At 37.5% G+C, this 12789-nt stretch overlaps 1 protein-coding gene across 8 annotated transcripts in view; it reads right to left on the bottom strand.

Annotated features, from left to right (window-relative positions):
- LOC150086442 (prominin-1-A-like) overlaps positions 1-12789 on the bottom strand; it is a 378392-nt gene that overhangs the window by 47263 nt on the left and 318340 nt on the right. For all 8 annotated transcript variants that reach the window (XR_016546893.1, XM_090372582.1, XM_090372587.1 and 5 more), the window contains one exon: positions 12675-12743. Coding sequence is in view for 7 of the 8 variants with exons in the window: in XM_090372582.1 (XP_090228708.1) it covers positions 12675-12743 (69 nt within the window). In the remaining variant the exon portion in view is untranslated. The remainder of the gene's footprint in view (positions 1-12674; positions 12744-12789) is intronic.

The following is a 12789-nucleotide window of genomic DNA, read 5'->3' as shown; positions in this document are numbered from 1 at the left end:
AAAATAGATGTTTCATCAACTTTGAATGTCTTTGAGCTCTTAGCCCTCCATAATTTTTTTTGAAATTTCTTTCCAACGGGTATAGTCTTTGATTGAAGCTCCACTTTCATCAGAAATAACTTTTTCGAGTAAGCTAAAAAAATGTCCAGCCAACCATAACTGACTTGGAATGTTTTATGCCCCAGAAAAGATATACTCCACAGCCTTTCTTAAATTAGCTTCAGGGCCATTAATAAAAGAAAGGCTGTGGAGTATGCAAGAGATGCAAACAATGCGCACCCAGGTCTCTCGAAATCAGTTCGTTATATGAAAACTTTCTTTGTTATACAGAAACTACAGTGGATTCCGGTTATTTGGGCTACCGGTTAATTCAGGGCAGCCATTTATTTGGGGCAAATCTTAAAAAAAAAAACAGAAACCAATCGAGAAAATAGCCAAGATTTACTTCACTTAATTGGGACAGCATGCCGTTTAATCAGGGCAGGAGACTGCAGCACTGGAGATTACCCTGCGATTGTCTCCGACGGTACCACGTGGTTCGGTCGAAATTCTGGAGGTCAAAACCATAAAACAATTAGCAGTCACCTGTTTATTGGGCTTTTGTGTTAGTGAAATATATCATAAACAGACAGTAAACTCGATCTTACTGAATTTGCAATAATACCGATAGCTGGAATTAAGTGGGTTATTATGGTGAAATGTGTTTACACTTCCATGAAATCTTCAATCATAAAAAAATTAATTTTCAGATCTCTTCATTTGTATTTTTAAAGCTTTGTAACTCGTTACTCTGTTCTCACTTGCGCGTATTGTGTTACTTGCAATTTGTGTGTGCCGTGTTCTATGTTATTGATTGCTTATCTTTTTACTGTTTTAAATTTTAACCCCCACCCACATGTCAGTGAACAGAAATGTCAACTAGTTCGTAGGTACATATTACAGTACATATTAATTATTCCGATTATCACATATATTCTTCCAATTTTCACATATTTTTTAATTGGTAAGGTAATAAAGGGTAAATTTCTGCTTAATATATCTTTGCTTTTATAGCCTGTGGATAATATTCCTCCTATTTTCTCCAATTAGAATCTCTGTTTAATAGAATAAAAATTCAATTCACAAACGTGAATCACAATGACCGGCGCTTACTGCACATCGTATAGTGAACAGTACTTTACTATGTTGAGTTCGTCATAACGTGATTTGATTGTACAAAAGTGTAAAGTGTTCATTGTCTAACGGCCCAAGGGGTTTCCCCCATCTCTGTGTTGTGTACTCTGTTTGTGAAACACAGAACACTGTGAAGGCCAGAGATTTTAAAAAGTGTAAGGTTTATGTTGTGTAGTGTCATGTTGTGTTGTTCCTCTGACCTTTTAGCCGTTGGGCCCCTAGTGGGACCCCCCGTTGCCCACACTTAACCCCGAGGAGGCAGGTCAGGCATAGAGGGATCGCATTGGAAGTAATTACTCTGGCAGGCCCTGCCACCTAATTTCCTAAGATTTCAGTGGCAAGGGCCTATAAAAAAAAAAAAAAAAAAAAATTTGATTGTACAGTAAACCAATTGTAAAAAAAAAAAGGGGGGGGGGTACATTGTATTTTTAACTATTTACGTGAAACTTCGGATAATTGGGGCAGCCGATTAATCGGACCAAAATGAACTAGTCCCGATTTGTCCCAAATAACCGGAATGGACTGTATTTTCAATGTAATGACAAAGGGGAAATCTAAAACATTCACTACATGGAAGTGCGCTAAAGAGAGGTCTGACTGCATTATTGTAGATTTAATCAATCTACAATTAGTTAGTTATTTGGTTTTTAGAAGCTTTAGCAACTAAGGCCATATTGCTCCGGGGATATGCAGTGGTCATTCCCTGACCTTTCCGCATCCTCCATATTTGGTGATCATGGGCTGGAACCCTGGTCTAATCAAGAAGCGTGTGCTACGCACTGCTGCTCCTGCCCACCTGGCTACAGAGGCGCCTCAATCTACAATAATCTCAGTTTAACTCAGTCTATAATAATGTCAGAGTTTAATCAAAGGATGTGTCATGGTAGCAAATTATAGAAGGGCTAATAGAAATGTGATGTCACCTAGAAATACAGATGAGTTTCGTTATAGAACATACAAAGTATTTAGGAAGGATGGGGGGGCACGCTACCATAGACTCTGCGGTGAAAATTACTTGGAAGCAAAGATATAACGAGAGTGGTGGTAATCTGCAGAACAGAAGATTGTGAAGGGTATGATAAAAGTTTTTATATGCAGGTGGAATGGTGAGCAAGTGTGAATGTCTTATCAAGAGCAATTTCAATTTGCCCAATCGATTGGAATAAGTGCGATAGAACTTCACACCAAAGGAATTAAATTTTTAAATATAGTAAAAATAATATAAAACTATTATTTTTACCAACATGTTATAGAAAACACTAGGGGTAAGAAGATTCCAAACCTGGTCATTACTCACAAATCAGATTACATTATAGGGCTCAATGGTACAGGAACCACTGGCAAGTAGTGTTCATGTAGACATTAGTTGTAAGATGAAGAAAGATGTTGCAATTGTTAAAAAGGTTTCAATTTCAGGAAAGGGGACTTGACAGTTTAAGACATCTAACAACTGGGCAGATTTCAAAGGGAGGGTGAATAAAATTATCTAATACCTTTGAAGCAATAGTCACAGAAGCCACGAACACAGATATACCAATATGAAAGTATACAGCATGAGGAGGATCCTGAGATGGGTGAATAGTGCTGACCAGTATAATATGGCAGAAAAAGAACGCGTGGGAAAGTTATACAGGAAGGAAAAGTACCGACACCTACAAGTTGTTCTGTCTTAGTGCCATAGAAAGACATTAGGGCAGCAAAGGCTGAGTATAAGAAAACAAAGAACAGGGAAGAGTAGGGTTTCTTTTCTTTTCTTTTTTAATATATGTGATTCAAAGAAGAAATTGAATCAGACTGGACTTTTGTATAATGAGTGTGGGAAAGTCTTAGATAATCCAGCTGAAGTTATTGATGAACTGAATAAGTACTCTGCATTGTTCTTTACTAAAAAAAAAGAACATTCGTGGTGAAGAAAGGCTGTGCAAGTGAGATTGAAATATAATAAATTAGCAATAAATAATTGTTTATTAGAAATAAACTACAAGTCTAAAGTCAGGTAAGGCTCCTAGCTTTAATGGCATATACCTGATAACTTTGAAAGAAGGAGCCAGGGAGTACATTGGGGTTAATCATGATGACATCACTGGCCTTAGAAATTCCTTTTGGCAGAAGTTCCAATATGCAAAGGCAGTCTTAAGAGCAAAGTGGTAATAACTATAGACTGGTCAGTCTGACTTTTGTGGTTGGAAAAATCTTGAAGGCAATGATTAGAAGTTCAATCTGGGGACACCTAGATAGAAAGACATTCTGAAGTACATAACATGGTTTTTTTTTTTTTTTTTTTTTAGTTAAACATGATTTTCCATTAACAATGTGGTTAGCCATGTTGGCAGAGTCACTCATGGAGTGGATGCAGGAAATAATTTCAACATTATTTGGATTTCTGCATAGTATTAGATTCAGTCCATGAGAGGGACTGTGCAAGCTGGAAGATATTGGGATCACATGTAAAAGCCTAAAATGGATTGCAGGACAGAAGCCACCTTGACATCCATCTATTAATCACAATCTATCTTAGGATTGTGTTTAACAGATATTCCTCTTCAGACTGGTATAACATCAGAGGCAGGTCCCCCAAGGTTTGGTTCTTGGACCACTGTTATTTCGATTTTCATAAATCAACACTGAAGAAGTGACAGAGGGTATGAAGTCAATTTTCAGATGATGTAAAGATTGAGAGAATCGTTAATGATCAGTGTCAAGCAGCATTCCTTCAGGATGACTTGGAAGATGCTTCAAAGGTGGTCAGAAAAGTGGCAGGTATGTTTTAATGCAGCAAAATGTAAGGCCTTATACTTGCAAACCAGCAACCAAAACAACTTATACACTTAGCAGGGTTGAATTAGAAACCATTGAGGAAAAAAGAGATATGGGAGTTAGGTTTTGGATGGGTGTAAAGTTCTCTGAATTCCCTCTAACAGTTTGTCCAGTTCTTCCTTGAATTTATTTAAGCTATCACTTCCACAACAACAGATGGAAGTTTGTTCCAGCAATTAACCACCCACTGGCTAAAGTCAAATTTTCGCACATCTATTCTACAACGGTCTTTCCTCAATTTGAATTTACGCCCCCTCAGATTCGTAATCTGAGCAAGTAGAAGAATCCCATCATATTGTTGGATTTCTTCCTAGAGTACTGTGTACAGGTCTGGAGGCCCCATTTTAGGAAGGATGTAGAGTTGCTAGAACGAGTACAAAGAAGGGCAACAAGAGTGGTGAGGGGAACAAAGGGATGCTCTTATCAAGAAAGAGATAAGTTCTGCAAATTTCAGCACCTGGAGAGTAGGCACCTGTGAGGTGAGCAAGCTGAATGCTGATGGGATTCTTCCTCTTACTCAGATTAAGAACCTGAGGGGACATAGATTCAACTTGATGCCAGTGTTTCCTTTAGCCAGTAGTTGGTTGATTGGTGGAACAGACTTCCATCTTTTGTTGTGGAAGTTGATAGTCTAAATAAATTTAAGGCTGAGCTGGACAGACATTGTAACAAATGGAGGGGTGAAATGGGAGGGTTTTTTTTTTTTTTTTTTTTTTTTTGGCTGATACTGCATAAGCTTGCTTTCTTGCATTGTATGCCTCTATTAAGGCTAATGCCAATTCAGCATGCTCAACCCATTGAAGGCCTTACACATCTCAATCAGATCACCTCGCAGGTGCCTAGTCTCCGACCACTGGAATTTGCAGAACTTAAGCCTTTCTTGGTAACAGGACCCCATTGTTCCCCTCATCAATCTTTTGCCATTCTCTGTACATGCTCAAGCAACTCTACACCCTTCCTAAAATAAGGCCTCCAGACCTGTATTCATGGTGTAGCCTCACCATTGCCTTATACAAAGGGATAATCACATCCTTTTCCCTGACAGTAAAATTCCTGTATATCATTGACAATATCCCATGACCTGCTCTGGCAGCCTGTCTGCATTGCTCAGAAAACTTCATATCTTACTGCAAGGGACTGCAGTCAGATATGATATAATAGTGTTTGTCCATCCCTGCAGAAACAGTCGCTCCTGTTAATCCCTGTATAAGACAACTAAGACAACACTTAGAACACTGTATAGCAATCTTATCTAAACAAAGCATTGAGCTTCTTGAAGGGGTCCAAAGATGGGTAACTCACATGGTGAGATTTGCAAAAGGTCCGACCTCACAAGAAAAGGCTTTGATTATGCAGGCTACAAGAGAATGGTAATCAAGAACCTTGGAGAAGACTTGACTGAGGTCTAAAAGCTCAGAGGGGATAGTAAAATGAATGAAGCTAATATTTTAATTTATAAAGGATTCAGAACTAGTGACCATATATTCAAATTATAGGGGAAAGAGGTTTAGACTGCACTGTAGAAAGTTAACAGGAGAGTGTTTCTACAGGGATGGGATACACTTAAATAGAAAGGGTGCAAGAATATTTGCTGATGCTATCAAGGCAGTGTTAGGTGGGTCAGAAAACTGCTAGCTTGGGGGGGGGGATTCACTGACTAATAGATTAACAGTAGCTGCAGGCAGAAGTGAAAGTGATTCTTGCACTGTTTCTATTGGAATAAACAGCAGCCTGGAAAGTGAGGTGCTGGGGATTTCAAGGACTGCTGGGAGTCATCATGGAACAAGTAAATACAGTGGCTGTGTTTGGCTAACTAAGAGTAAGAATAGGTGCATGTACACTTGCATTTACATGAATGCTAGGAGTATAGTAAATAAATTTGATGAACTTGAGGTGCTGGTCAAGACATCAAAAGCAGATATTGTTGGGATATCAGAGATGTGGTGTCACACAGATATAAGAAATACAGAATTGGAATTTGGGGAGTAAAATGTGTACAGGAGGGATAGACAGGATTATGCTGTTAGTGAAGAAACACAAAATCTAAGGAAGTGCATCAAGTTGGCATGGATGTGCAGCATTGAGTCAGTTTGGTGTAACATAAGCACGGGGAAAGCAAAATTGAGTAGGAGTGTGTTAAGCCTAATGACTCTGACGAGTACGATTTTAACTTCCCAAATATAGAGTGGAACTTTGTGTGGTCACTCGCACACCAGCAAGACTTTTGTGCATTTATTGGATGATTGTTTTCTGCAACAGCATGTTCTAGAGCAACGTGTGAGTAATACTCTTGATTGATTATCAGCAGTGATTATTCAGGCATTAAGAATCTACAGATAAAGGAACCACTAGGTGGCAGTGATAACAATGTACTGATGTAGGATTAACTCAAAGTTGTAACTACTGTCAGGGGGAAAAGGAAGGGTTTTCCTTTCATAAAGATGACTGAAGGGGTCTCAAACAAACAGTTTTTAAATTCTATACAGTGGGAACAACAGATGTTGCCAACAGCAAATTCTAAGTGGAATGCATTCAAGGAATTAATCTTGGAAGCTATTAGGCTTTTCATACCAACTAAGATAATCTGAGTAAGACGAAGAATCCCAACTAAGAACTACTGTTCAAAGATTAGGCCTAAATGGATGTCAGATAAACTGGCAAGACTCGTGATAGAGAAGAAAAATACATGAGATGCATATAAATTATCAGGAGACAGATGCCTATCGTGGATATAAGATAGTCTGTAATCAAGTCACAAAGGAGGTTAGGCAAGCAAAAGCAGATGAGAAATCTTTGGCAAAGGATACAAAGAAAAACAGTAAAGACTTCTTTACTTATGTGAACTCTAGACGGAAGGAAGGGATGAATCAGATTGGTCCACTTGATATCAATGGCTTGACTGTTGATGACTGAGTTTAACAACACATAGGCTGCTAACGCCATATTGTGTTTTTCTAATGGTGAATATGAAATAACTATATTTTATGATATATTCCTATCCAGTTTAGGAAAGTAAATAGTTTTTTTTTATTAGGATCATCTCCCAGGATCTGCAATAAATTTATTGATGACTGTATTAGCAATTGATTTAAAGGTGTCTAAGTGGATGTTTTGAAAGTGGGGACAGTCCACTAGCAAATGGCAAATGGTCGGTTGTACTTGACATGATGTACATTGGGGAGCGCTGTCATTAGTTAATAGATACAGGCGAGTGAGATGAGTATGCCCAATCCTAAGCCTTACTAAAATTGTTTCTTCTCGTCTGCTTTTCTGGAAGCTGGAGAGCCACAGATTTGGTTCTGGTTTTATTTCGTATAGTTTGTTTCCTGGATAACCTCTCCAGATTAGTGACCAGCTATTGTAACATGCTTTACAGATAATGTTTATAATCGGTATATGGAGTTTGAAAAGACTGCAGAAGAGTAGTATCAGTTGTTTGGCTGCAAGATCTGCTGTTTCATTCCCTGATATTCCACAATGTCCTGGAATCCAGCAGAATGTCATAGTTTGTTTGATTCCTTACAGGCAAGGAACTTAGAATGTATTTGTTTTATTACAAGGTGAGGAGTTGGTATTACTATTTATGGCCGAAACAGCACTGAGTGAGTCAGTGTATATTAAGGCAGATGAAATTAGAAGTTGAGTAATGTAATCTAGAGCCAAGTTAATAGCATAAAGCTCAGCAGTGAAGATACTGCATTGTTGATGATCCTGCTGAGGTAGCTTACAAATTGAATGAGCATTTTGCATCTACATTCACACATGAGGAATTAAGGGAGGAGAATGCCAGAAGTTAAACTAATGGAGAGCAAAAGGATTTTGTAATAACTGAGAGCAAAGTGGAGGGTGGAGGAGAAATTGTTGAAGTTAAACATAATTAAGTTTAAATTTTTCTGGGGAAAATAATGGAGTCACTGGTTAAAGAAGCATTGCAGGATTATCTAGACAAGGCTAGAGTCATAGTTCAGATACAGCATGGGTTTGTTAAGGGGAAGTCTTGCCTGACCAATTTGATTGGATACTATGATGTGGCCACAAAGGAACTGGACACAAAAAATAATTTTGATATCATATACTTGGATTTCAGGAAAGCTTTTGATACTGTTGCACATGGAAGACTACTGTACAAGTTGGAACAGTATGGCATTAAGGGCAAGTTGCTGCTATGGATAAAGGGATGGTAGAGTCGGAGAAGACACGAGAGTGGTAATCAATGGACACCGCTCTTTGTGGACTAATGTTATTAGTGGTGTCCCACAGGGCACAGTGTTGAACCCATTGCTATTTTCTGTATTTATCAATGATATTGATACAGAAATATCAGGCTTAATATCCCAGTTTGCAGATGATCTGAAGGTTGTTAATGACAGTATGGTACTGCAACAGGATCTGATAAAGTTGAGCAGATGGGCTGAGAGGTGGCAACTGAAGCTTAACATTGACAGATGTAAAGTGCTGTATATGGGTAGCAGTAACCCCAGAGTAACATACCAACTGTGTGGTACTACACTCAGGGTAGTGCAGAATGAAAAAGACCTGTGAGTAATTGTGCAGTCAGCTATGAAGTTTTCTGAGCATTGCAAAAAGGCTGCAAGAGTAGCTCACGGGGACTTGTCAATGATATATAGGAATTTTTCTAGCAGGAGTAAGGTGGTGATTATCCCCTTGTATAAGGCAATGGTCAGGCCACACCTTGAATACTGCATACAGGTCTAGAGGCCTCATTTTAAGAAATGATGTAAAGCTGCTGGAATGAGTACAAAGAAGGGCAACAAGATTAGTGAGTGGAACAAAAGGTTGCTGTTATCAAGAATGGCTTAAGTGCTGCAAATTGCAGAGTCTGGAAATGAGGCACCTGCGTAGTGATCTGATTGAGGGGTATAAGGCCTTGAATTGTTTGAGCAAGCTCAATGCTGATGGGATTCTTCCTCTTGCTCAGATTCTTTGCCTTCAACCAGCAGGTGGTTGATTGCTGGAACAAGCTTCCATCTGTCATTATGGAAGTTAAAAGCTTAAATAAATTCAAGGTTGAACTAGAAACTTTTGGAGTGAATGGATGGGTGAAATGGAAAGTTTTTTTTTTTTTTTTGGCTGATGGTATATAAGCTTGTTTTCTTGAGTTATATGCTCCTACTAATGTTTTTTTTTATCCAGAATGTTAATTACTCGAACAAGTTATCTCCATATGCAGTTGAGGCTGACAGATTGGAGAAATTCAAACGTCAAATAGATAGCTAGCTACATGAGGTGGGAATCACATAATTAGTCTATTTTTTTTTCTACTTCTTATGTATTTTCTTTCTTTTTTTAGATTATATATATATAAATATAAAATTTAACAAATTAAAATGAATAAACAATAAATAAAAAAGTAGTAATGGAAACTCAGCAGCAGGAAATATGCACCACCAAATGTTGCATAAAATAAACTAAAATAAAATTTATGCCAGTAGAATTAAATAGTAAACTAAGCCAATGAAACAATACAAAAAAGAGGGTAACTGTAGAAGGAACGCTCCCAATATAATTTAGAATTTGAAAGACAATTAAAACTTAATGGCACCAGGTCCGAATTCTTTGTGATATTTCATGCAACTTGGGCCTGGTGCTATCGAGAGGTGCCATTAAATTTTAATTAATTGGCTTTCAAATTCTAAATTATATTAGCATTCCTTTTACAGTACCTTCAACTTGCCCCTCATTTTATTTTGTATTGTTTCATTGGTTTAGTTTATTATTTTACTCGACTGGTTTGCCATGCTACTGGCACACATTCTATTTTAGTTTTTATATATACAGTCACTCCCCAGTTAACGTAAGGATTGCATTCTGGGGAACAATACGTAAAACGGATTTTACATAAGTCAGAATTTCCCCCGTGCTTTTTTTTTTTTTTTTTTTTTTTTTTTATGAAAACCCCAAACACGAAAGGTGTCAAAACCTATAGTACTTAGTACCATGCATGGGTTGAAGGAGTATGGGGGGATGGGGATGCCGGAAACTTTGCTCTAGAGACTAAACATGGGTTTCACCGCTTCAAGCCTCCAATAAGCAAAGTAGTGGTATTTCACCGGTTGATGAAAGTCATCTACCACCTACAATGTGCAGCACTCACAACTGTGCTCGCTGAATTGATTAAATCAAAAAAGAAAATGTTCGACAAACATGCGAATAGAATTATTTATTGTTTTTATTCAATTTTTTATCTCATGCACAGGAAAAATTACAAGAGCGTGCAGTTTAAAAAATTTCAAAAAAAAAAAAAAGGAGACAGGCATAACATCAGTAAGTTTTACCTCTTGAACATCATTGCTAGAATCTGTCTTCAGCTGACAAGTATGCCGCTGCAGACGTTGAGGGCTGTGGAGATTTATAAGGGGTCGGCCACTCAACCTTACGAAAGAACATATTAATGGATGACTGGATGGTAGCTTTTTTCTTTTCATAGTAGATTTCTTTGTAGCAAGCAAGCATATCATTTACCCCTCTGTTAACTTTTAAGAATCTTTCACTGTCAGAATCCATTTTCTCAAACTGCGCCATTGCGATGCAATTTCACGAAATGCCATTGCCATCTCTCTGGTGATGAAGTGTCTCAGCTCCTTGTTTGGTTCATCTTGAGCTTCATCAGCATTTTCTTCTTTCACTATTGCTGCCTGCAAGTCAATAAGTTCTTAGTTAGATAATGCCTTCTCTTCTTCCTCTAACTCCTCCATGTCTTTGGCAACAACCTCCAACTGAAGTAGCTCTGCAACCTTTACAATCTTATATGTAACCTCTTCATATGATTCATCTTTTTCAAAACCTTCAAAGCCTTTTACATGTCGTGAGCATATTTTCTTCCATGCACCATTTAAACTACTTTCAGTAATTTCTGGCCAGGCCTTATTAATGTTTAAAATGGCATGGTAAATATTGTAAGATTTCCAAGTCTCTTAGCGTAAAATTTTTTTTCACCATCTAATACAGACAATGCTTGAGCAAATGTTGTGCATAAATAGTATGCTTTTAAATTCGAAATAACACCCTGATCCATAGGTTGGATGAGTGAAGTAGTGTTTGGCAGTAGAAATATAACTCTCACATTCAAATTGAAATCTAGACGCGTAGGATGTCCAGGAGCATTATCTAATAGAAACAAAAATCATGAAAGGAACATCACTGTCATTACAATATTTTTCAACCTCAGGAATGAAGCAGCACTTAAACCAATCGTCAAAGAGATATTATTATCAGTGCTCTCTGGTTCAATCAAAAATGCACGAGTAGGGTGGCTTTATTGATGCCCTTAAATGCATGAGAATTTCCAGAATAGTACACAAACAGTGGTATTAATCTGCAATCTCCCACTGCATTAGCCCCAAGCAAGACTGTGGCTCTATCTTCTGAAGCCTTGAAATCTGGCATTGTCTTTTCCTCTTTGGTAATGTATGTTCGATCTGGAATTTTTTTCCAATACAGAGCAGTCTCCTCAACGTCAAAAATTTGACACGTTGAATAGTTGCCTTCATCAATAATTTTTTTCCAACACATCACAATTTCTCTGCAGCTGCAGAATTGGCACTGGTGACTTCACCGCATACTTTAACGTTTTGGAAATCAGTACAATGCTTGAACGTATTAAACCACCTGTTGCTTGCCATGAACTTGGCTTGGGGTTCGTCGTACTTATCCATAATATTTTCATAAATAATTTTTGCTTTTGCTTGAATGGCCATTGGACTCAGGCGCACTTACTTCTGAATCCTATTTTCAATCCATATTATTAATAGCTTTTCCATCTTCGATACAGCACCTAAACGCACTGTTTTGTGATCACTGTTGATCTTAAGTGCATTGGTTGATCCTTTGACAAGTTCTTTTATATGTGCACTGTCCTTTAAAACAGGATTCACTGTTGAAGCAGCGAGACCTAATTCTCTTGCAACAGATGACAATCTTTGTCCTGCTTCGTACTTAATCATTTTAATCTTCATTTCTAAATCAATTTCGTTTCATTTCCTGGCACTGCCAGCACTTGCACTTTCCATTGGTCCCTTTCCCTTCATCATTGTAATACATAAATAGGAATGTAGAGAAGGTTCTGAAAATTTGTTTTTTATATGATCGAAGATTTCACTGAAAGGAACTCATTTCCCCATCATAGCGTAAAAACCCACACAATTCCAGTTATCGGGATTACCGCAAATGCAATAAGATCAAATTTACTACCCGTTTATAATAGATCGCGCTAACAGAAAAGCCAAATAAACAGGAAAGTGCAAATTGTTTTTATTATTTTTTTGTAGTGACCTCCAGAAATGTGTTTTAGAAAAATATCACAAAGGCATTCAAAATGATTCTTATAACAGAACATATGATAATGATGAAAGTGTAGTGCAATTTCCATAAAAATATATACAATATGTTATTGGGTTCACATTACGATATTTTTACAATACCTCCATTTATCCCTACAGATGCAAAATCTGTTTCCATATTTTTTTCAGTTTGCACCGGCTGGCAAAAGCTTACATAAAGTCAAATTTGCATAAGTCAAGTATTACTTAAGTCGGGGAGTTGCTGTATATATACATATATTTTTTCCCGCCTTTCTTTTTTTTGAACGGTGCAACAAAACCTGTAGTTGCCTTGCACTACATGGCTAATACTAAGTAATTTTTTTTTATATATTCAATACTTACCTGATATTCCACATGTGCAGCATACTGATCCATTAATTGTGTGAATTCTAAAATGAATTCTTCAGCCAACTAAAAATGAAAATTTAGTATTACAAATCATGAAGAGAATTTCACA

Source organism: Mastigoproctus giganteus, chromosome 4, assembly GCF_048544385.1.
Source record: "Mastigoproctus giganteus isolate SK-2022 chromosome 4, ASM4854438v1, whole genome shotgun sequence".
NCBI classification, from domain to species: Eukaryota; Metazoa; Arthropoda; class Arachnida; order Uropygi; family Thelyphonidae; genus Mastigoproctus; species Mastigoproctus giganteus.
This window is presented reverse-complemented; position numbering and strand designations above follow the sequence as displayed.